General features: G+C 34.2%; 1 protein-coding gene across 3 annotated transcripts in view; it reads right to left on the bottom strand.

Annotated features, from left to right (window-relative positions):
* REPS1 (RALBP1 associated Eps domain containing 1) overlaps positions 1 to 25,721 on the bottom strand; it is a 67,353-nt gene that overhangs the window by 5,795 nt on the left and 35,837 nt on the right. The window contains exons 5-14 of one of the 3 annotated variants that reach the window (XM_085299287.1): positions 22,386 to 22,513; positions 21,755 to 21,917; positions 21,387 to 21,450; positions 20,572 to 20,726; positions 14,781 to 14,920; positions 9,922 to 10,002; positions 6,919 to 7,006; positions 5,949 to 6,050; positions 2,757 to 2,829; positions 431 to 549 (exon numbers count right to left, since the gene is read on the bottom strand). In XM_085299287.1, the coding sequence (XP_085155413.1) occupies positions 431 to 549; positions 2,757 to 2,829; positions 5,949 to 6,050; positions 6,919 to 7,006; positions 9,922 to 10,002; positions 14,781 to 14,920; positions 20,572 to 20,726; positions 21,387 to 21,450; positions 21,755 to 21,917; positions 22,386 to 22,513 (1,113 nt within the window). The remainder of the gene's footprint in view (positions 1 to 430; positions 550 to 2,756; positions 2,830 to 5,948; positions 6,051 to 6,918; positions 7,007 to 9,921; positions 10,003 to 14,780; positions 14,921 to 20,571; positions 20,727 to 21,386; positions 21,451 to 21,754; positions 21,918 to 22,385; positions 22,514 to 25,721) is intronic. The other 2 variants (XM_085299288.1, XM_085299289.1) reach the window with 2 other exon arrangements.

Genomic DNA, 25,721 nt, shown 5'->3' with positions numbered 1-25,721 from the left:
TTCACGACCCTGAGCTGATAAGTACCTTGCAGAAGCACAATAGAAACATTTACAAGAGCATCAAAAGTGACCTTTAATCGTTTCCTCTTAAGTATTTAATACTAATCTTCTAAATAGCTCAAATAACAAAAGAACTCCTCTTGAACGTAACAGGTAGGTGCAATCCATGACATGCAGATACACTATGAAAATACTATTTCCCAACTCTACTTCACACATTCATCCASAAGACTACAATGCAAGCACTCAGAATTTACTTTTAAATAACCTATTTAATCAAAGTAGCATATATATTTTTGTATAAACAGTAACAACTTGACATTTTCAGCTTGCTCATTCAGAAGAAATGTTTTGAAAACACATTCTAACTGTCTGCTTCAGAGATCGATGTTCTGAAATATAAAATATACAAGGAACACAGTATACCTACCTGGGGTAACGGAAAAGGATCTGTTCATATCTAAAGATGATGATCGAGAATGAGACTGATGAGGCCTTGGAGGGGGTGGAGGTGGCGCAGTATTGTCTGGAGAGTTTCCTGAATGTGATCTGCAAAAAATATAAGTCTCTGTAGTTTTTTTTAAGGCAGTTACAACAGAATTAAAATTCAAAATTTCTTCAATGTACACAATTAAAATAAGTTTGATAGGTGGAAAAGAGTCCGATTGCTTTTGATTTTGAAGAGTGCAAAATCACTTTTAAAGTTCTGATATTGATTTCACAGTTTCTATATTTCTATTTGCCTTAAACTCCCTTCTCCAAATTATTCTTATTTGGCCTCTCGTACTTTATCTTGGGGAAACCTATAGCTTCTAACAGACATCCCAAACCACAACACTTCAGGAATGCAGAATCCTCAATGAGGTAATTCTACCCAGATGGTAGTCACTATGATTTGCGAAATATGTAAGATGATGTCAACGCCTTTACTAGCTTTTAAGCTGTTCAGTTCAATGTCACTGAAAGAGAATATTATGTTTCTTCAGAAATTTTGACTCATTTTTAGGTAGGATCACCACCTAGGGGACATCTCTTAAGTTAATCAAGCATACATAAAGTATGTTAGGTAGGATCACCATCTAGTGGATATCTCCTGTAAGTTCATCAAGCATACATAAAGCATGTTAGAAGGATGAAGTACTGCACTACTCAAGTACAATTTAAGTGGGACTTACTGTCTACAATATTTTTATGCTGTTTTCTTTTAAAACGCAGCTTGCATAAACTTCTTAGAGTAGTACAATTTAGAGCAAAACATGGACATCTGACGTTAACATAGCCACACTTTTATTCTACTTATACAAAAATGAGTCTTCTACATGATCGACCCCTCTAACATTTTTCTACAAACATCATGAGATGAAACTAGGAGAATTAAGAGGTACCCTAAGTGTCACACCAAAATCTGATATTTCCAAATTTATAAATTCAGAYAGAAAATTGAGTTATTCGAATACAAGTATCTGCTTTTCTCCTCCCAGGAAGGTGCGGTGTTACAGAAGCATAACCCCTCTAAGTTAACAAAATACAAATCTAATTACAATGACTCCTACAGCTAGTAGTGTCTTAAAGGCATAGGTAGGATAAAAAAAGGAAAAAGTGGGTTAAGAACACTCCTGAAATATCATTATCTGACAAAGCTTTGCCAGTTTTAGCTTCTTTAAAATATAAAGAGTACTCTGAACTTATGGCAGTTTTAAGCAGAATGCCATGTTTATAGGTAAAGTTGCAATTGGTAAGAGAGATATCAATGGAAGCAAATAAAAGAGGAAGTAGGAGAGTAATTTCCTAGCTAGACATTGCCATGTTTGGAAGATCTGGACAGAAGCTACCTGTGCCAGAAATAAGCTGATCTACATAAGTCAGCAAGGCAGCCCAACCCAAAAATCAGAGACAAGAAGAACGTGCTATGACAAAAAACAACAAACATCATCATCTGGATAGGGCAAAAGCATATATAGAATCAGGACAGAGAATCAGATTTGCCATTAAGTAACAATGGGGTAAAGTTTTCAGGATGTTGTACTGAAAAGTAACTGCAAGTCTGTCTTTGTTATTGAAGTCACCCTAATTATTTTTGTTTTGAAACTTACCTTTGAAACTGATTGTAAGATGGTTAATGGCGTAGCTGGTTTTAATCCTATTCAGGCACAGATTTAATGGGGACAATTAGCACCAGCTGGTAGAGCACATTCTCTTATGTCATAAGATGCATTTTTGGTTATGTGCTTGCACAGCTTCCTCCAATCCCTTAATTCATACTGGGCCTATGGCTGCCATTTATCTTATACAAGCTCATTATAAACAGAGATTGAGTTACTGCCACGATATTTCTAATTTATTTTTTTTTAATCCTATGCTACACAGAATTACGAGGTCCTTCCCCTTAATGCTTAATATGGTGTTTTTTAAAAAAATCAGTTGCAAGCAACACTATGATCATCTATGATTACACCTTGTGTTTAAGGAAAAAGTTTTCATCAAAATTTGACTGATCAGACTCATTTGATTGGCCAATCTCAAACAATTCTTTAGACTATATTATTTTTTGAATTCTCACTTTACACATTAACAGAAACAGCATACATTTCCAACACGTTAGAAAACGGACTGCCTTCAGACTCCTGACTGCTGAAGCAACAGCCCTGGCCATCACTTTAAAAGCTAGTTGTCAAATAACCAAAAATTCGGAATAGGAAAACTAGACCTTAGTCTAAACAGCCTTAGTTTGTTTATTCCGTTGCTGCTCTACTGACCGTTGTCGTGTTATAGTGCTTCCAATTTGCTCTGGATCTGAAGTATAGGAGTCTGAACTGCTGTAACCATCTGCTGGTAGAAGGAAAGCACAACATTTCATATTCATTTTTGCATCACTGTTATAGTCTATCAGATACAGTTAATATACAATTTCAAATTACCAAAAACAATTTAATGTCCTTGTAAGGTATCATCTGGATGGGATTCAAAACTCTTGAGTTCACATAACTGAATGTCCTAATACAAACCAAAACCAATCCCCAATACTATGAGTTGCTGGTTACTACTGTGATGGTTCGAAGAATAAACAGTGACAACAACGTTATATTTAAAACATGAATGGCAAGTTTCCTAAGTGCAATTTTTATCACTTGACATTCTATCACTTCAACAATCTAGCCAACATGAGCAAGGAAAAAAACAAAACAAAAACCTGCAAGCAGTAGGACAATGCTTGATTTTAGAAGCTCTCAAGAACCCTATCATTAACCTTAGAAGTCAAAGGAAGAGGTATGTACAGTACACAGACRAATTCTAATAGTTACATAACTCCCGTAATTTCTTTACCATTGAGGCTAGTAGTCAGGAGTCTCAAAAAAATCACTATATTTTTGTGGAATTCATATTAACTGAAAGAAAAGAATAATTTATCACATTGGATGACTCCAGAGCACCTAGTGAGGCACAATGCAAGATGGAAAGTCACTGGAGCAGTAAGATTCATGATCAGAAGACAGTAGGAAGAAAATTCTACTTAAGAACATCAACTTGTACAATTAATTCTTCTGAATTACACAGACTCAAAGGATTACTTTAACCTCCTAGGATATTAAAACTTTCAAAAGCATTAAGACACTTGAACACCTAGAGGTAAGTTTGTCCCTTCTTCCTGGACAAGRTTTGAGCTACAACATACAAACTCATCATTTCTAGGCTAAATTATGATTAATACAAAGCACTAATAAAGACAAAATGCAAACTTCTCAACATCAGGCTGATGCTCAAAAATCTCTACTGGTTCTCAGTTTCAGATACTATTTTAATATTGTGACCCAAGAAGAGTAGACTACATGAAGTAAAATACGCTACGTCTAAATTTTGAGTAATAAAACCCCCAGAACAAAATACTCACAGTTAAGAATACCAATGTATGAAATAACACTTCTAAAACAAAAATAGACAAAAAACTTTTTTAAATAAATCTTTTTCTAAGAGTAAGAATGAGACTCCCTATTCTTAAATGCTTTCTGGCACAGTTACGGAGTTGGTATGGTTGGAAGGGACCTCCGGAGATCATCTAGTCCAACCTCCCTGCTCATGCAGGGTCACATACAGCATGTTGGACCGGACTGTATCCAGGTGGGTTTTGAGTATCTCCAGAGAAGGAGACTCCACAACCTCTTGGGGCAACCTGTTCCAGTGCTCTGGTACTGTGTTTCAGTTTGTGCCTGTTGCCTCTTGTCCTGTCGCGTAGCACTACTAAAAAAGAGTTTGGCCCCATCCCCTTAAGGTAAACCAAAACACACAATTTAACACTGAAATGAGACCAGCCCAATAACTCAAAGAATGCACTACCAATACTGTCACTGATTTAGCACGGGAAGTGCTTAGATACATTGTCAATGTACGACTGAAGAACCATAAGAAATATAATTACTAAGACAGCAAGCCTGCAAAGAAAATCCTGTCAAATTCTTCATTGTCTTTAAACACTAGAAATTCAGTTTCTGAAGTTAGACTAAGTGATTTCTTCAGGAGTCACCACAAAAGTGTTAAGCATCCAAGTTGCTTTCAACACCTACAAGGGCCATTTCTTCAGTAGAAGGATGGGTTTCCCACAACAACTACAAAGAACATTTTGAGGTGTTACAGAGCAGCCTCACTACGCAGCAATGAGATCTGTTTTATTTCCCTACAATCTTCTGAGGGAAGTGTCATTCTTGGTACAACTAGAATTACCGGCCTATTATTTTATCAAAACTATTGCTGTTGTGTTGGAGAATTAACCTATATTCAGATAAATGAGGAGGAATGGAAGGATTCAGATAAATGAAAAGGTTCTCAGAGGTCAGATCCTGCTTATAGTAGTAATTTCCCCACTAAAAGACCATTTTTGCTCATTCTTTCTCTTGCTTTTAAACTGCTAAGTTCAATATCACTGAAATAGAGTATTAAGTTTCTACTGCATCTGCCTCTAGGTCTACCAAGCTTAAGTAAAGAGTATCTCAGTGTACAAGGTAGATATTCTAATATTCTGCCTGGTATTTTCCAAGCCTCTATATTGCTAGGATTTTTCTTTTGCATCAGAAGACTTCCTAGTAAGAACAGAGTTCTGCTAGGAAAAAAAAAAGACAGAAAGGCTCAAGAAACTACCATGAAAGAAAACAGTGTCACTGAAACAGACCTCATGAGCAACAGAAAAACTGTTTCAGAAAGGCACCTTCTAGATTACTCTTGTATTACAGACCTACTAAAATACTTCCACATCTTTATCCTTTTGCTGAAGGAAAGTTCCTGAGTTAAAGAGAAAACTGTTTCTGAAACAGACTCTAGAGACTCAGACTGCATGTGATCTAGGACTTTTCTCAATACTAGACAAATAGRCTAACTAAACCAAACCAAACCAAAAAGTTATAGATGTAGAAGGTGCTTAAAATAAATGAAAGCTATCATGGGCAGCTAAAAAGCTGTACCTGCAAAAGAAATCTGTAAGTCTACCACATTTTGTTAAGAGCTAAAACAGAGGAGAATAGCCTATTTTTTTTTTCAAAAAATGTTACATGGGTCTGAAGTAGAATCAAATGTTACTTATTCAATTTAACCTTCAATACCTTTCAATTTCTCATTCTGAAATTAAAATAGAAAACAAAGATAAAGCAGTTGACAGGAAAYGTACTTTTTTGAATAGAGCTAGCAGGAACGTTTCCAAGGACATTTATTTTAAATATATATATGTGTGTGTGTATATGTATGTATGTATGTATGTATATATATAAAAAACACACACATACATATAAAACTAGTTAAAAAATTATAATAAATACTTTATGTGAGAAATACCTGTATTCTCATGTTAAGTTTAGGCTCATTTCAGGGCTTCTGCATCTAGCAAGGTTTCATTCACTGAAAAATAATCAGCTCTATAGTTTGCTTAATTTAATAGTGATATCCAAAAATACTTTGATACTTACTAACTGTATTTCCAGCTGTAAATTTTACAGATGAACTCATTTTGTTTTCTTCCGGGAGATCAGGTGGTTTCACAAGTAATGGACTAGTAGGGTTAGCATGATCTAGACAAAAAAAGTCTAAATAAGCAAATGTATTCAAACTAGTCTTCACTTCCCAGGTCAAAGCTTTACAAAAAATTTTCTCCCCTAGACTGAACGCTTTATTTAAACTAAAAGTGTTTAAATTAAATAACACTTTTACATAAAAGTGTTAAGTTACACATTTCAATAGTGTACCTTTATTTCTCAGTGCTCCGTTATGAATCTTTATTTACAAGGTCAGCAAAATGTTGAAAGAAATGTGTTGTGTATACTTGTTTATTCTCATACACTATAAGCTGTACAAAAGTTAAATGAGTTTATGAAATATTGGAGTATTAGTTCACATTTATAAATTGAGACTGTGGACTCCACTATTCCTAAAGAAAATATATCAAGTTTGTTTGTTGTTGACCACAGTATAAAAAAGGCCTTTCAAATGCTATCAGGTTTCAAAGGAATAAACTTGGTATTTTTGACTGCAGCAGAACATGCCATTTCTCCACAGCTCAATTTTATTAACTACAAAACACAGAATTTACCAAAGCAGGCAATGTTCTCAATTTGCACAGTCTCCTTCAGTATTTAATGAGGAGACCTAGGCATCCTCGCAGAGTCCCCAAACAAATCTATACTAACATGCTTCTGAACTCCTCCAAGCAATCATCTCCTATAGACGGTGAAATCCTCCCAGCACTGAACAGCCAACACAAACTCAGCATATATCAGAATGGTAGTCTAATACTTAACACAATCTCATGAGTAATTATACTGCTGCAACTCCAGATATTTTTATTTAAGGACATAGAAAAGAAATGTCAGAATTTTTAAGGAAGCAAAGCCAACTCCAATTGCACAGAACTCTCCCAATTAGCAAGGAAAAACATCCTACCACTTCCAGTCCTTTTAAGCTCCATTTCCTGCATGTGGATTTTGCTTGGAGTCATTCTTATGGGAACTGGGTGCACAATTGCAGTATCCTGTGGAGGAGATGGAGGAAGCAGTGTCAATCCAGTTTTAAATTGTTATATCTCTCATATCATGTGAAAGCAACTTTCAAACAAAAATTCATAAATTTAATTTTTACAGAGTTTCAGGGAGTTACATCCAAAGCTCTATGAGCCAAGGTTACTCTAAACATCTATAATGTGTACCTAGCATTCAAGTTTAAAAGGGCACTAGAAATATTTTTATAGTTAACTCTAACTGATGTAATTAGAAGCTCTACTTTGCTAGCTTTCTGCCATTGCCTGGCATACCAGATTATCTGTCGTTGCAAATGCATCTTCAAAACAAACTTCAAAACCCCACTCCTGGGTTTTACTTACAATGTCCCCCAAAGTTATGGGCTCTTTAAAACAGCGTGAGTAATTCTCTGTAAAATACACTTTGTAGGAATTCAAGCCAAATAATTTCAGGTATTTTAAAATAGAAAAATTCTTGAAGCCTTAGTAAACACTATGAAATATATAAGCATAGATAGACATTGACTTTATACCTAGGCATTTTCTTTGTATTTTGAACAACAGACTACATTATTACAATGTACTTTATAAACAGCCCTTTCCATTTGATTCGTATATCAAGTCTATATAGCTTAAAAAAAGACCCTAAACTTTTACGCTGGCCCACGTGTAACAAAAATATGGACACACTCATTTGAGATTTTCTTCTGTCATCAATCTTCAGAATATGTGAATGTAAAGGCCAATGATGGCATAAAGAAACAGAAGGTATTCCGTCTCTAGGTATATATCAAGAGGTTTCAAAACTGTTTGGGCTAACCTCATTTTGACTATTTAAGTAGAATGCTTTCACAAAGCATAGTACACTTGCACAAATAATTTGCAATAATTGTTTAAACTGATCTGTATTACTCTTTTGCTGTAAATATAAACTTTTAATAACAGGTCAAACACTCTCGTAACATAACTTATGGAGGTCAATTAAAAATACACTGGATGTTTCAATAAAATAGGGGAGAAATGCCATGCAAATATCACTCTTGCTGTAGCTACTTTGTTCCTGTGCTCAAATCTAATAAGCAGCTAAAACAAAAAACTTTATTTGTCTGAAAAAGTTAAAYGAACTTCATACAAAGTATTAATACAGATCAATACACACAAAGCAACTTAATATGTTACCAACTTTCATTTAAAATAGGCAAATTATGTTCATATCCCTAAGGAATGAATGTGCCCTTTTTTTTTTCTTTTTTTTCTTTTTTTTTTTTTCCACTCCTCCCACTTATCTTTTCCCTTCAAACAAGCTGCTTCTCCAACAGTAAGAAAAAAGAGTCAGAACTGACCCTTTAGTTAGTTATTAACAAATGCTCAAGAAAATAGATTCTCTCCTTTGGGAACACAGGAGAACAAGTTGTTTTATAACTCGGGCCTATATCATTACTATAGAGATTAAGATAAGAAGTCTGCAAAGTACTAACAGAAATTTGATGCAATTTGTTTTGTATTTCAGTAAGAAAATAAAGCCTCTAAAGTAGTTGTCCCTAAGACTTACTTTAGCATGCAAAGGTGCTCACTGTTTTTTTAAAAAACCTACCATGATTGTAGTTGTATTGCAGAGAGAGTAAGTAAAAAAAAAAAAACTTTCAAAAACGTGATCTTCCAGTATTTTTATACATACTCTTTCCATATACTATCATCACAGTTCTACTTTTAAAATTATCCACATACAGGGAAAAAATTTATACTTCACATTTCTCCTACTTGCTAATTATATGTAAAAATAAATTACTATTGTAATTACTATTGTAATCTGTTGTGGAAGCAATACAGTGATACTGAGCAATTCTATAAATTAAGAAATAAAACTAGGAACTGATTTCAAATATGTACAATTCTTTAAAACTTTGTAACTGTAGAACAGAGAACTGAAGACGTTTATCATAGAGATGAAAAAGGGTTGGATTTTAAGTATGACATTTCAATTTCTTTGAATATATTAAATAAGGGTGATTCTAGAGGTTAGAATTGAAATTGCACTGTTTCTATTTTCCAGCACCTAGAAACGTTGTTTCTAATAAATATTAGCGTTAATTCCAAGAATACAGACCTCCTATATACATATTTTTTTCACACAGGTGACCTGTTTAATATTAGAAACAGTGAAATGTGCATTATGTGCCTCTGTTATACAAATAAATTAAAATGAACACTAACACCATGATAATTAAATCTGTGAGAAAAGCAGGATGAAAGCACTTAAGTACCAAAGTAGTTTTAATGCACTTTAGAACTGTTTCAGTGTCACATGCTATAAAGTTTAAAACCAGCAGAACTTGAAGCACTGTAGTAAATTTCTGGCTCCAAAGCCTGGCAAAATATTTAACTACATAATCATTCAAGGCAAATATTTAACTACACGATCATTCAGAGCACTCCTCACTAAAGAACTAAAACAGCAAAAGATTTAGCCGGAGAAATACTAAAAGCCCTACTAATAAGTAACATGGTAAAAACGTTAACATATGAAATACCACACCCAAAGTCTGATAGTTTTTTCCCTTAGATTGGCACTGTCAGCACTAAGGTTTTGTTCTAATTGCAGAGCTTGTTTTGATTTATTACTGGGAGAGGCCTTTAAGTTATCTTATGAATATTTTCAGAAAATCCTTACATTTAAACATTTTACATAATACAGGTTTGAAAGCAGTGTTGTATTGCATCAAAATCAAGAAAGCATTTTCTGCACTTTGATATTAAGTGAGTAGTACCAGAAAAACTTATATTCCTAACATAAGCAAAAAAATTAATAAGCCTGCCACCATTCCCAAAAAAGCAGTCCATAGAATCATGCATAACAGCTAAACACAATGTACAGAAATTCAGTGTTAATAAAATTAATTTCAAACAAGCAAGCTAAGTGATTGACTTACAGGATCAGCTGGTGCAATGTTAGAATCAAATTGGGTCAGAGTTTGTGAGCTTGAAGAGCGTTCGCTAAATGTCTCCCACTGCTGAACAGACAGAGGAGAGAAGTCAGCATGATGAGAAAGATGGGAGTAAAAGATCACTGAGGAGATTTAGCATAGTAGTTTGGAGGTTGCACTGGAAAGCGCTGTATTCACATTGGACAGTATTTGACTTGGAAAGCACACTAATATACACTGAATCTTTTATTTCAATTTGAGATTGCTGTGCAAGCAAGTGTATTAYCCATCAACATTAACCATCTATATTCATTTTTCGTAATGAAGATACAGGTAAGCAGTCAGTTCAGAAGTATTCTAAGAGTATAATTTTCACTGACAAACACAAACAAGTTAAAAAAGGTGCTTAAGCCACTAACATATCTTTACAATATGATCAATGTCATATGTTGTGGGTGTTCATAATTACAAAGCCCACAGAAAGATTCCTCAGTTTTGTAGTTGCCAAGTTGAAAATCCATTTAGTAAATGTGATTTTTCTTCAAAATCTCAGTTAAAATGAACACTGAGCAGAGTAATCTAATTAAACCAGTTCGCTTGCCAGTGCAACCCCTGAGAAGTGATTCTATTCTGTAAAAAGAGTATTTTTACAAGACTAAATCACTGACAACACATAGAATTAAATTCAAATATACTGTTGATTACAAAAAGCAAATGAGAATCTCTGAACAGTTTTACAAGATATAGGCATGCTGTATCAATACATAATTCTCAGAGTCCTCATGCTTAATAAATCAAGCTACAGCCACAGTTGGATCAATGAAGTACTAAAGTACATACAATTAATTTGTAATACAGAAACTAGATGACAAATCACACAAGCAATGCTAAAATTGTTACATCTTGGTAAAATAAATAAACATTAGTCAAGTTTCAAACAGTACAGCAAAAACTACAGATACAAGATTTTTAGTGCTCAGAGAAATTGACAAAAATGACATTAGTATAGCTATGAAAACAAATGAATACTCTTGTCCCACCTTTAAAGGCAAGTAACTGTAAATGTTTCCTGAAGACATAGGATGGCCTATATGGTTGTTAGGAAAGCTAATCTCATGCATTCCTTTCTATCACACTGTATTCAGTGAATAGCCTGTATATGAAACTAGTTTAGAGCAGTTATTCCAGAAATAGTTCTTTTTATGGAAACTCCTAAATAACTTTTTAATCAGCTGAAATTAGTTACAAAAATTCAGGAAAAGACCCAAAGTTTTTAAGTGCCTTCATATATGGAAATGTTTCTTGTATAGACAGAACCATATCTTTCAGAAAGATTCTGAAATTTCAGAATTTCAATTAAGGCATAAATCATGGGGCATTATTCAGCTGCCTTCCCTCCCCCCACAGAATTGTCCCTTTGTCAGACTCCAGTAAAACTTTTATAACAAGAATGTAAGCTCTCCCTAAATACGCTCTCCTACTCCCTGTATTAACTCTTAACTCATCTCTGTGCTTCCCCTCTCCTGGGCAAGAAGGGGCAGCATAGTACTATTGCTTTGGAGCTATATAAACACATTGAGTGAGTCAGTCTTGACAAAGTCAGAAACTTAACAGCTGAGCTCTGCTAGCCTTTTCCTTGGCTTGGCCTCTGGCCTTCACACAGCTGCTTGTTTCTGCAAAACCTGCAGTAGCATCTATTTTGAAACTTGTAGTTTTGCAGTAGCATCTATTTTAGGACTACTACTAGTCAAACACAACTTGGTCTATGGCTTCAAAGTTACTGGTGAGACTGGCAAATAGTTTGACTATAGAAATCTTGCTCCTTTACAGAGAAGTTTYTTAAAAAAATTAAGACATACAGTATACACATTACATCTATATCAGTGCTAAATCTCATTTAAGGTGGATGTCAGAAATGCTGATGTACTTTTTATTTTAAAACCTAAGATTGCAGTGTGCTGAATATACTTTTTATTCTGCAGGATCCTGCAGGACATTTATTAATTGGCCTCAGGTTCTCCAGCTAATTCTTTCTGGCTGCTCAGGGGAACAAGCCATTTGTGCTCGATCCTGAAATATTACTAAGGRGTAGTCATTGCTAATTCCCCAGTTAACAGAGAAACACATATATTAAGTATCCGCTGGATTGCATCTCAAGCACTGTGTATAGTTTAAGAAAGAAGTGAAYTGCAGCTGGTTAGTTCCAAGATTAAAACTCCCACTAATTAAATTATATCTTCCAGACTCTTAAAAATCTTTCAGGAAATCCTTTCAAAAGGTTAACTACTAGCAACTAAAACTTGCAACAACCTGTTACTACAAGGTCTAAACACTAAACAAGGTCATATAGTTGTGAACCCAAACCAGCTGTCCATATCTGTGTCAAAGCTACTATGATCATATCATCGAATCGGTAAGGTTGGAAGGAACTTCTGGAGATCATCTAGTCCAACCCTCAAATGAGTGGCCCATACAGGGATTGAGCCCGTGACCTTGGCATTATTAGCTCAGTTGGTTAGAGCGTGGTGCTAAACCATATCATACTAGACAGTTTTCAAAGAAACTAAAAATTTAAAAAGGCTTCTTTTTTTATATATATTCTCAGAACTAAGCACTGAGACTTGAGACTGGACAACACAGGTGTCTAAAAATGAGAAAGAAGTGAAGTGATGAGTAAAAACATGAGAATGCATGCATAAGATAGCATCAAGAGTAAGGTAGACTTTTATGGTGCTATTTCTTTTGAGGTTTGAGGCTGATGCTTTGGTCCATACTCACGAGTTTACACTGACAGAGTGTAGCAATTAGAGTCTAAAAATCTACTCTGAGCTAGAAAAAACAGAGGAATCACAGCTTTTGAAATCAAGTGCAATGAAAATACGATCAACTGTCATTTCAGGCAATGTTGCGTAAGTTTTCAAACAATCCCTTTGCAGATGACAGTTAGAAGAGGTTCAAAGAGGAAACAGTTATACTAGCGCCTGAAGTAATACCAGAAATTCCTTCATGGCATTAAAACCTTGTGGACTTTGACCTGACTCATGATGGAAGGAAGGATGAGGAGCAAGAAACATGCATAACAATGTAGGTGAAAAAAATCCAAATTCCTTGGTGTTAGATGAAAACCTCCTCATGCATTTCACCAATTTCTTAATAATTTTAAATCATTTTAGTATAATTAGTGTTTGCTAGTATATTTAGTCTGAGAGTTTTTCCAAATCTTTTAAAGTTTGAATTGATATTCAGAGAGAAAAATACCATACTGTGTATTTAGATGGAGAATGTCAGTTATGTAAGGGAGATTTTGGCTCACAACACAGTTGCATTAGTGGAGCAAAGTTAATGACAATTTGCTACTTTAATTAGTTTGAGTTGCACTGGCCACTGGAGGAATTTGTTCAGTTGTGTTTCAGTTTACCCAATGATTAGCCTATTAAACCTTCATTACAAGTACAGGGGAATACATCAACACAAGATTTAAAACAGTTGCAGGTATTTACAACTTCTTAGCAACAACTGAGTATCTGCTCACCTCCTTTCTAAAACAGCTTCAAACAGCAGTCTAAGAGCCACTCTAAGAACAGCTAAGAATCACTAAATCACATCCTTAGGTAACTTATTTAATGATAGCATCACTGMAAGGCTTCCATTTGTCATTAAAAGGCAAGGTAGGCTCTCACAAGTCCTTCCTTCTAAGAGATAAACAAAAACTCATCTGCTCTTGCCTTTTAATGGTAAAAGGCCTGCTTATTTTCATTTTCATCTTGACTCCTCTTCAGTTTGTCTAGGTTTCCTACTACCAAGTCTATTCACTTGAAGGCTAAAGAGGAGAAAAAAGGCACAAGAAGTCCTTTTAGTATGAGACCCAAGAAAGACAGTTCTACCTATAGGTAGATATTATCTTAGTTGTTAAAAGAAGTTTTAGATTCTTGCGCATCTCAGACTATTAAATGAAAAGACTTTTCAACAAATACTTCCAGTACTTTCCTCTTGTTTTCTTATAATTTAAAATAAGCCTACATCTTTACAGTATGACTGCATCCAGGAGTACCAGGTGTAGCTCATGCCCCCAACTTTGACAGTCACTGTACAAACTGTGTAATTTTCTCCTTCTGTTTACCATTTAAGTATCTGAAATAGTTCTTAAAATAAAACACTGATTTATTCAGAATACACTGCCAACCCCAAAATCTGTTGAAACAGATCAACAACAAAAAATTCTAGGATAATGAAACTCTTACAGATTTTTTTTTTCTTTAAATCAAAGGCTACTTCTGAAAGAATCCTCTTGGGCAATTTAGGTTTCAAATTCTGACAAAATATAGATTTACTATAAACAATCTTATCTAGATGATAAAATGAACACTAGCAGTACAAGACAGCAGAAACGTAATATTTAAATAAATTTAGCCAGTGGTTGGTTTCAGATTCAACTTTGAATCTGAGCTTCTGAAACAAACACAGAGCTACAGCTTCTCTACCTTACCAGCGAGATGTTTTACATTTATTTGCAGTTTTGCAAAAGTTGTGTCTATAAAAGTTTGAGAAAACCCCCAAGAAAATCAAGAATGGATTAAAACTCCAATAAATATGAAACAAGATCATTTTATCAGTCATATAAAGCTTAATTACTGTCAACATTTAAACAGTAGCTCATCTCACCATGGGACAGTAAACATTACTTTTATTACAATTTAATATATGCAGAACCTTCCTCTTTTTTTAATGTCTATTGTAGAGCAGAAGTTTTTTCAATGCATTCAATCTGTAATCAATACTGCACTTATGATGAATTATGGATGCATATATAATTTAGTTAACGGCTTTGGCAAATAAAGAATTCTTAGATAAAAGCGTTTTCTAACCTCACTGCTCTGATTCAGTTCTGGCCAGGTCTGGTTTAGGGATGGCATAGATGGTGACTTGCTTGGAGGTGCTTCTGCTGGAGAGCTGGCATAACCTACCTCACCGGTCTGTTCCCCAGCTTCTGAAATGACAGGAACCACTATAAACCAAAATCATGACTTGCATTCAGTTTAATCTCAGAAAAGCTGCTCACCATTTCATGGAAAGTACAAGTACCTTTTGTTTTTGACTTTTCTATGTAAATATTTAGCAGCAGACAAAACACACTCATTCAAGTCAAATATGCTATTTATAAGGCACTGCACTCATTTTGAGGACCTTCCTGAAAAGCACTTTGAAGATTATTCCGTGTCACACTACCTCTCTGCTTGAGATTTTAAGTAGCATGAACACYGACTACATGTAGAAATAAATATAAATTACACTTACACTATGAGCAATTAACTTCACACTGCTATTTATTACTTCAAATTCAGAACCACTGAGAAGTTTTATCTTACAGTAAAGAAGACTCCCTTGAATGAAAGGCTAATGCAGCAACAATATATTAACACACACACACACAAAAGAAAACAGAGCTGAAGTAAACCACTAGTTCACGTATAAGATTATTCTCTGAAGAATATCTTGTTTTAAGACTTCCTACTAAATTATTGGTGTTTAAATTCACTGCCTTTTGCAAACTAGTCTAGCAGCTGTCACATTTTAAATTATTGTAATTCTAGTTTTTCACAGGTTTCAAACAATTACAATCCTTTGAAGATACCCTTCTTCAAAGTGATACAAATTTTTTCATGAAAAATTGCATTTTTGTTCTGTCCAAAATATAATAAGATGGTATAAATGAAATGCAAACAGTAGGTTAAGTGTTCTGCACAACTCGGTGAAATCCTGCTTAGAGTGTCTTCTAATTTGTTAGATCTAATAATGCAGATGAAAGTAATGCCATGAAAACTTCAAAAAACAGAAGTTCAGATTACAACTGTGCAATTTAAGTAAAAGCAGCAGTTGGGAGTGTGACTGATAAGTAGCTAGACAGACTGATGGATGACTGCAGTCCAAAGAATTAAACTCTGAGCAAAGAAAAATATTGCCTAAGAAGAGCAAGCTTAACTGAAGTTATCCACTTAAAAAAGCTTTTAATGTTTTTTAATGATCAGATATATGACTGAAGATGACTGTCACTAACAACACATGATACAATGTACGAAAAATTGATTTATAATAAAAAGGACAAACAACAAACCAACCAATCAACTAGTAAATGTRCTCCCCCAAAAAAGCTTGAACTGTAGACACTTGAACGGTCAGTGGTGACTACCGGCACCTTGGAAAGTCAGTAATAGGCCACGGTCTCCAGCAAGAGAGGCAGGACAAAAAATCTCGCTAAAACCCATAACGGAATTAATGGTACTGTAATGCAATAATGGGAGGCTGAGATGTTACTGATAAGAAAAAAAGAACACATGCACATAGAAAAAGCAGTAACTTAAAACAAAGATCTTGTAAACTGTCTGTGAATAACCAGGTATCAGGTCTCAACCTTCCTAAAATTGTATCAAGCACATACATCTCGTACTGCTGTCCTTCAGAAAAAAGTTTATATATTATTCAAGACAGAAGCTCCACCTCCTTCAGGTTAAAAATAAAAAAAGGCAAGCAATAAAAAAATAGTTTACAACAAGCTAGTGTTTATAAGCAAGTAGCCAAGATTACATACCGTGACCATTGTCCGTAACACTCGTACTAAATTCAAAATATGCTAGTGGTAATGCTTTGAGAATACTTAGTGCATATCAATTGCTTTGAAGTGCAAACTAAACAAAAATTTTCTAATAAGTTAAGAAAAAATCACTCCAAATTCTGATTTTAACTGTGCTATTGTAGATACTGAATGAATACTGTTAAATGCAAGGTCAAAAGATAAGGCTGAAAACTCCTGTGAATAGACTATCCAGATTTTTTTTTAATCCAGGGAATTTACAAAGATCTACACAAACGACAGACATACAGGGAGAATGTTAAGTGGTTAGAGTTATTAARCTGTATAAGACACAAAGCATAGCAGATTCTCCATAAAATACCATCAATAAGCAGCAAATTTGAATTATATGCTGCGTTCCGTAAGACTGAAAAAGTTTTAACTAAGCAATAAAACAAATCAAGACTAAAATTTTATTTCATAAGAAAAGCATCCTGCGTAGAGAAAGTATTCTTGGAAAAATTCTCAGTCTATTATCTATTAATAAGGAAGAGAGTTACAACCTAACTTTCCTTTTCTTAAAAGGAAATGGTATTGTAGCAGCAATCTGAACAAAGAACAAATTCACAGAAAGAAAGGTAAAAACTGTCTTGAGTTTTGTAAAGACTTTGTAGCTTTTCTTGACTTAGATAAGTGATTTTTTAAGAGAAAATACTCAAATTTTTTTACATAATAAGAACTGGGATTACTACTCTTTTCAACTGCAGATCAAGAAAATATTGTCTCAAGACAGTTGCGAGTCACAGTACTCAATCGATAAAATAAATGCATATGCATTTAAATAGAAAAATATTTGTATAACTAGTCTTTGTGGATTTTCATCCACTGCAGTTTTTCCTTCTAGAGATTCTTACCCAGACACATCTTGCTTGTTCTGAAGAGCCRACATTATATAACTACAAATACCAAAGCACAACATATTCTTAAGTTTAATTGGAGCTGCTGCAATCCTAATAACTTTGAAGTATATGATCCAATTCAAAATATGAAATGATTCAAAYGTATTGTGAAATTGCCACATTATTCCAACATCATAATTTCCAAGAACTTAAAATCAACTCAAAGATTAAAACCTCTCTTTCTCTAGTCATGAGAAAGATATATTAATATCTTTCTTTTCAAAAATTGTGTTTTTCTTTTTTTTTAAACAATTTTCAGCTGAGATGGACCACAATCCATAGTGCTAGAGTGCTAATCTGCCATAAAAATGACCAGGTATACAGGTGCTTCACACAAGAGCAGCATATATGTGCTTGCTTGCAAGAGACAGCAAGTATCAAGCAGAGAGCGCTGCAGTGTGGAAGACCAAAGCAAAAAGCTCTAACAAAGGGACAGAAATTTATCTTCAGTTCAGAAGTTTTGAGAATAAGCTTAAAATTGATATGAAATAGGTAAACACAAATTTAATCAAACTTCTTGAACCATTTGAAAATGTTAATCACCTTATAGCTTCAGGCAGCAGGAAAGTATCACTAACACAATTTCTTTGAAAAAGCTGCATTCCATGAGAAAACATACTCAAAAAGATACTCCCAGTGCCCTACTTCACAGTTCTTAACTCTGAAAAGGCTGTTGGAAACAAACTTTATTGGAATATAGCTTCAAAAGAAACACTACAAAAATGTAATTGGTTAACTTCTCCAGGCTGACTTCATCATCAAATTGTACCTGTATAACTTAACTTGCACGCTAGCCCTCACATAGATCTCTTAGTAGCTTTTTATTTGGATTAAAATATTAAACGTATATTGGAGATTTGGACTGTTGTAACTAGAAATAAAACTGCAGCCAATCATGTAACTCTTCCTGAATTCTTTTAGTCAACTTAGAAGTTCTGGTGATAAATTTTTTTTTCTAGAGCCTAACATGATCTGTTTCCATTACTGGTGACTCAAATTAAAAAATTAATATTATTAGATAAAACTGAACAAGCTTGCAAGAACTGCTGCTTTTAATTTCAGCTATTAATGACATCAGTGGACAATTTTTTAAAGCATAGCTTACACAGTACAGTAACCTTATAATATTTACTAGAACAAATCAAATCACTTTATCAGAAGAAAAATATTTTTTTTAGAAAGCTGTTTTTTTTCACCTTTAAGAAACTCTGTACCTCACAAAGGTCAGTCACAAAAAGTTTTATATTAACCAAGCTGGCTCTAGAATAAAAACACCATATAAAGCTTTTTAGTTTAACAGCTAATTTATACCTTAAGGTTTCCAGACAATTTCAGTTAAAAATGACACAAAACCCTCTGGATGGACTATGCCAATAAAAGCCCAGTTGTAGATGTTTAGTTATAACAATGGTTTATACAAGTGAATGTTACTTCATTTCCTATCATGACCCTGCTTGGCCAGCAACTTTATACTAAAATCAGTAGAGCAGTTGAGTTTTAGACATTTCTAGGCATTCATTCAAATTCACCACAGATATTTCTTACAAGTATTTTAGCCATAGTAATGTGCTTACTCATACCGAAAATAATTACTGCTGAYTGCTGCTGAGAGGTACTTTCAGGGACCAAGATACTCTCATAAAAATAATTTAATTATTAAAACAGATGTATCTAGTTTAAGAACTTGTCAATAGTTATCAGGTGAAAACCTTGCAGCCTAATTCTCTGATATAGAGATATACTGATAAGATGTACTACAAACACAGGATGAAACTACTCCTTCAACATGTTTACTAAAAAGAAAACCAAAAARAATCTGTACACTCACCATATTCACCTGGCTTTCCAAAGCAAAGACTGCTTGCTAAAAAGTGATCTACTAAGGAAATTAAATTTTTACCATTTTATGATTCTGTAGCTGTCAATGTTTTTCTCTAGTCACCATATCTTGCTTAAAAAAAAAATCCACCCACAAATACAGAAATAATCAGTAATTCATACACCTGAAAAGATCTATCCTCCTTGACTGTAATAAACTGGAAGCAAGTACAATAGTAAAAAGAATGTCAAGTTTTAATCTAAAAATTCAAAGCCTCATCATCTTTAAAAACAAGTGAGAAGTAGTTTTCTGCAAACAGGAAGTAATGTGGTACAAAATGGGTAGGGGGCTTGAAAAGGGTTAGTGTACCTGAGGTTTATTCCAGGCTTTTATATAGGTTGTGTCTCTCTACGTCTGTAAACATCCACTTTGATAAGCATGGAATTTTGTAATGAATTTGTATTTTTGTATTATATTTGTATGATTTRTAATTTTAGAGTTGTTATATCGTCAGTTCTGCAAAGATTCAATATTCAATGTAAATACACTATTTACAAAGTAATTTAGAAATACTCAGCTTCTTTTATCAGTTTATTATAATAATGAAAAAATGGCTACAAATATTGTTTTTAAATGTCACTTTACACGGAACAGTAGTTTGCTTTTCAGCCATGGGAATTCAAGTATTTTTGACAGATGTGAATAGGACTCATATTCAATGGTTTATCTGAGAGCATCCAAAGATAAAGGACTATGCATAGAAAGACTAGGTATCACAAGTATAAATGCTGTTATCAATTCAGGAGTAGAGTAASAAATTCTGCACTACTGATACTGTACTTCAGAAATGTGAAACTATCCGACCTCATTTTAAATGGGAATATTCTTTAAGTACCTTCAAGACTTAGAAGCTCATGCTCTCTTTTCAGAAGTGACTGCAAACAGAAAGCATATTTATTTGAAAGCAAATCTGAAGTATGATCGGATTGGGATTTTGGAATTCAATAGCTGATCATGAATAAATCCATATAGCAATAATCTTGTTTTTCTTAAGCCACTTTTAAAAGACACAGGCAGTATTTCCAAATGAGTCCACAGATACTCTATTCCTAAATAACATCTAGCTGTACAGAAAAATTCTGAGCACTGATTAAAGTTTCTAAAAAGCACACACAGCTTTGCTTTGTGTTGAATAAAACATTATGCTCAGTCTATTTACAATCCTATAAATATCAGCTGTTACACTATAACAACCTTAACTACATGGTCATTTGAAAATAGTGAAATTTTGGTATTGAAACATGTCTTACCTGCGGAGTCTTCCAAATCAATCAGTTTGGGCATTAAACTTTCAGGTAGTTTTTCTGGTAAATCATATCCATTCTTCCTAGCAACTACCAGATGAAAAGCAGCACAGAACTCATCCAAAGTCAGTGCACCATCTTTATCAAAATCTGATAGTTCCCTACAAGAAAAGCTTAGTATCAATAAAATGAAGTTTCTTAAGGTTGTTTAATTTACAAAAGACATTTTTACTGTATTACCTGGAAGATCAAAGAATGTAGACTGCAGTCAATTTCACCCTATTAACACCATGTAATTTGAAGAATAGAGCATATAACATTCTAAGAATGAGCCTTCATTAATGACATTTGAGGCTAAAAATGAGATTTAAACTCAGTTTAATCTTTGTTCATCCAATGATGCAGTAGGCATTCCAAAATACAATGAAAGACAAGCTTTATGCTAAGTCAAATTTGTCGTAAAGTACCATCAGCATTTAAAAATAYGTTTCTGCACATTCTATCTACTCATACTAGCTAAAACAAAACTATATAATTATTTATAATTAAATGTGTCTTTAACAGTAACAAACCTCAAAGTACTACTTATACTGTGAAGTGTTTGAAATTTCTTCAAAGCTCGGAACACCTTGTAAACAGTATTTTGCCCAGACTCTTAAGTCCATAAAAACAGTAGTATAAACATGACCAAGACTGAACACTGAAACAGAAGTAAAATTTTACTTAAGGAACAGCTTCTAAAAAGTAGATTAGATGACTGATTGCCAAACAGCTGCCATTCTTCGAAATAATTATCCCAGATAAAAACACATCATACTTACCAAATATGAGAAAGCTCAAGAATAGGTAGTTTTGACTTAGTGAAAAATTCTTTAGCTGCAGATCCTGAAAGATTRTAACAACAGTACTTAATATTTAATGCAATTTAAATCATTAGAAAACATAGAAATGCACGGTAAAGGAGGTAGGCTACTTAGTAAAGGTTTTGGGGGAAAATAGCACTAATTACAAAAGTTAAATGAAGAAAAGCCAAGATTCAAGTCCTTTCTTGAATTACACTGAACTTTACTAGAGTGGTATCAGTAAAATGTGTAACTTTCTTCAAAATAGCATACAGACCTACGTACATAACACTGTCTTTGTAACAAAATCGCTGCACCCGTAATTGTATTTTTAGAAAAGAACTTACCTGGTATAAATCCATTTAGATCAGGTTGAATGGTTTTAAACTGATTAACATAATACTGCCTTTGTTCATCAGTTATTTTCCAGGGATCATCATAACTACTTGATTGCCTACGAATTTCATTTGCTGTTGTAGCTGACGCTACAGTTCGTACTGTTGTCTGGTCCTGAAATGAAATATTTTTCCTCAGTATTATCTACCTAAAATGCTCCTATGAATTCTAAACTTCTTGCCTTCAAAAAGCAAAGTATAGTTAAATCTCATGGTAGTTTAAGAACTGCAGGAAACTAGATTGCATCTACAGGACAATGACAGAATATTTTTGAACACCAATACAAATGGGTAGGAATGATCGCAATTATGTAAGCAAAAACAAATACATGAAGCATAGGCAAAAAAGCTAAGCACAAATATTTTAAAGTCATGATTACTGACATTTTTTAAAATAAGTAACTTTCTGTCAAAACATTGCAAATGAAGTCAACTCAATGAATGAAATATCTGTTGGGTAAATAGCAACAAATGGACTACAGCCCAGCTCCATAGTAAGCAACTGCAATGAAAAAAAATGTACAAAAAAACCCTGCAACATCAATCTGAATGAAGCAAATCAAATACCAACAAAGTGTCACACCTGGACAGAAGCAGGATGCATGGCTAAAAGAGCACTGGTTGGTGGGGTATCTGCAAAACTGACCCAATTTTCTTGATGAGGTGGTGGTGAATGGCCAGACCATATGGGATCACTAGTAGTAGATGAGCCTGAAAGCAGAAGAAATAATTCCTTTTCAAAACACAATTTTTGGAAAACTGAAATCTCTGGATAGGGAAAGCAGTCACAGGAGACACAAGCTCCTCTTTGATCCTGAGAGTGTAGAGCTTCTTCCACACTTGTAGAACTGTGAAAAGGACAGTGAACTGCACCAAGGTAACAATGTTCACCTCCCATCCACTCACTCACATGGACTTCTATAATTTGGCCAATTTAAATCTGCACTAAAAAGAAAGAAGTGAGCAATAAGCTTATTGTAACATTTGTAAAACTAAAACTAGATTTTACATATATAATGGTTTTGAATGAGCTAATTAATACTCCATGTTTTCACTTAACTGTAATGAATAACTTGCATGGACAAGCAGTTATTTAAAAGTGGTATACGATATTAACACATAACTTCATTATGTTTTTAACTTTTCTTTTAGGTTTTGGTTTGGTCAAAGAACTCTGTCTTGAAATTCATCTTAAGAATTATTTCTCTTGGCACAGATCACATTTTTTTTCCCTGAAATAATTTCTAGACCAACTTACTCAATTGTTTAAAAATAGTCAATGAATAGTAAAAGGCATCCATATATGGCACTGACAACTACGTGTTAAGTATCTAGAATACAATGGCTGAGATTCAGCTGAAGCTTTCTTATAAGCTTCTTCTGAAATACTGCTGCTGTTCAATATCTTAATATTAAAATGATGATGAAACCATTATATAAAGATTTGGCCACCCACTGCTCACTATACCAAAGACTCTAAATTCTCTTAAGTTACAATTACAAATTAAAAATGTGAGTTAAACCAGGGTAAAACAAACGCTCTAGAAAATTCTAGAAGAATCAGAGGACTCCAGTCTACTTCCTAACTCATAAAAGAAATGTTGAGCACCTGACACCTGAAAAAAGCAGTTGTGACACTGAATCCTTATATTCCAAGTTATTTTTCTTGTACAACAATGCTTTGTCTTGAGATCTGTTAATCATTCTCAGACAGTAATACTTAGGAATTCCTATCTCATGTAGAAGCAGATTTGCTTTCAAGCAGGTCAATTTTTTGTGACTTTTCCTAAGTATTCAGTACAACCCACAAACAAGCAGTGAGACATCAACATTATAACCTCAATCTTTCCACTCACATCCGAATTCAAGCAACAAACCCCAGGAATTTTTGACAAGATGCTGACTAAAAACATAGCCATGAGAAGTCCATTTATATAGGTGATTTATTCTATGAAATTGACAATGTTTTCAGTATCTTGGAGACTAATGACACTTCTAGTACCCAATCTACTGCAAACAGTAAAGGAAGTCTAAAAATCAGTGAGGAACACTGATGACTAACACCTAAAGTACCCTTAACACTGTTAGTATACAGAGTTACTATTTAACATTTGGCAGGTGGCAATTATTCTTTAGATTGGTAATTGACTTTTTTTCCCCCCAGAAGAAAATAACGAGAACTGCTCAGAATTGGTTTGTCTTTTCTTTTGCTATGTACAGTAGCCTTATTTGGGTACAATGAGTTTAACCTTGCATTATATAAAGCAAAATAAGAAGAGATAGGCCTGGATCTCTGGTAGGAGAAAGAAAAACTCCTCCAAAAATCTTTTAGGTAAACTGAATACATAAAACTGAGAGGTTACATAATTTCTGAATTTCATCAAGATACCAGAGTAACATCAACAGTATTTCAAGCTTGCTTTTATTAGGATAAAAAGCTGTGGATAGAAACCCCCATTAAATGCTTCCTTTGTTCCCCAATTTGCCTTCCACTTCTGGAAGCTCCTGATGTGACGATCTGGAGCTTCTGGTAGCTTTATCCAAAAATTGCTGAGAATAAAGGCAACGAGTTTCACAATTCTTGACTTGGGATTCTTCCTCAACACTTAGCCTACATCTAAAAGATTAAAAAGAAACATGCGAAAAAGCTCAGAAACTCTCTCCACCTTGTCTCACAGAGCACAGGGTTGAGAGACAATAACGTTGATGCAAGTCCTTCTCATCTCTTCCATGGAGATATGGTACTACAAATTCATTTTTGATGCAGTGGTTTTCTCCTCCTCTGTCTCTAAGTCACTGACATTATTACCACTATGCCCATATATAGTTACCCCATTTTTATTTCCTCCAATAGGTTGTTTTAATGCAGTCTACTTTGCATATCTCTTAGCACAGCACCTCTTCCAAAAACATCACTGTGATAGGAATGAGGAAGCCAACAGTACCAAATGGTTATATTTTCTGAGTACTTTGCAAGTATTACAACAGATTTTATTTTCTGCTGATCAAATCATCTCAGCAAGAATACTGCTGCTTTACAGTTCTGGTTACTTACTCTGTGATGCAACTTTTAAGTGATAGGATGGGAAGGTTGAAAAAGTTACTTCACAACTAACTGCACACATCTGGCTGTATATATACTCAAYGCATTGCCACTAGCTGATACTTATACTCTCAAAACATCAAAGCTACATCTATTTGACATTTGAACTGGAGATTGCTGTCCCTCAATTTCTCCTTGTCAACCACAAAGCCAGACTGAGATTACTGAAATAGAAGGGAAGTTGGAAGCATTTACAGCACTTTATATAGACGGTAGGGTTAAGACTGATTATCAGATGTCAGATTTGAACTAACTGCACTATTTAATGCACTGTTTAATATGAAGACAAAACTTGAATTCCTGCAGCTGCTATATTTCCCTCTCCTGTAACTTACACATCTTACCAACACATTGACTACTTGTGGAAAACAGATTTCAGTTCCTATGAGATGGAATTTATCCCTTTGAGCTGTAAACATAAAATGTAAGAAATGGTCCATCTACATAACATCTGAGTATAGTCTGTACTTTTCTATACACACTGTGCAAGTATGGCTTCTACTTACAGAAGTTAAATTTAAAAATAACTTTTTAAACTAGCATCAGCTTTCCTCACCACTGCTTTGTGGCAAAACATAACTAGAAGGGGAGCACAAYTTTGGAAAGAAGACAAGGTGTTGCAGAGCTCCTCCCTCCTTGAATAATCATGTCTAGGTAAAAATACAATCCTTTAATAAGGAAGGTCAGTTATCAGTAGTTGCTGAAACAGACACTAGGAAGCAAAGCACAATTCAGTACTCTGAAAGCACAGCAAATATTTCAGGACTGTAAAGATGTAAGTGAATTGATAACCACAGTACATATCTTCCAATTTCA

This window comes from Rhea americana, unplaced genomic scaffold, assembly GCF_003343005.1.
Source record: "Rhea americana isolate MKP2758 unplaced genomic scaffold, rheAme1 scaffold_149, whole genome shotgun sequence".
Classification (NCBI taxonomy): domain Eukaryota; kingdom Metazoa; phylum Chordata; class Aves; order Rheiformes; family Rheidae; genus Rhea; species Rhea americana.
The sequence above is the reverse complement of the archived record's forward strand: the minus strand, read 5'-3'. Positions and strand labels throughout refer to the sequence as shown.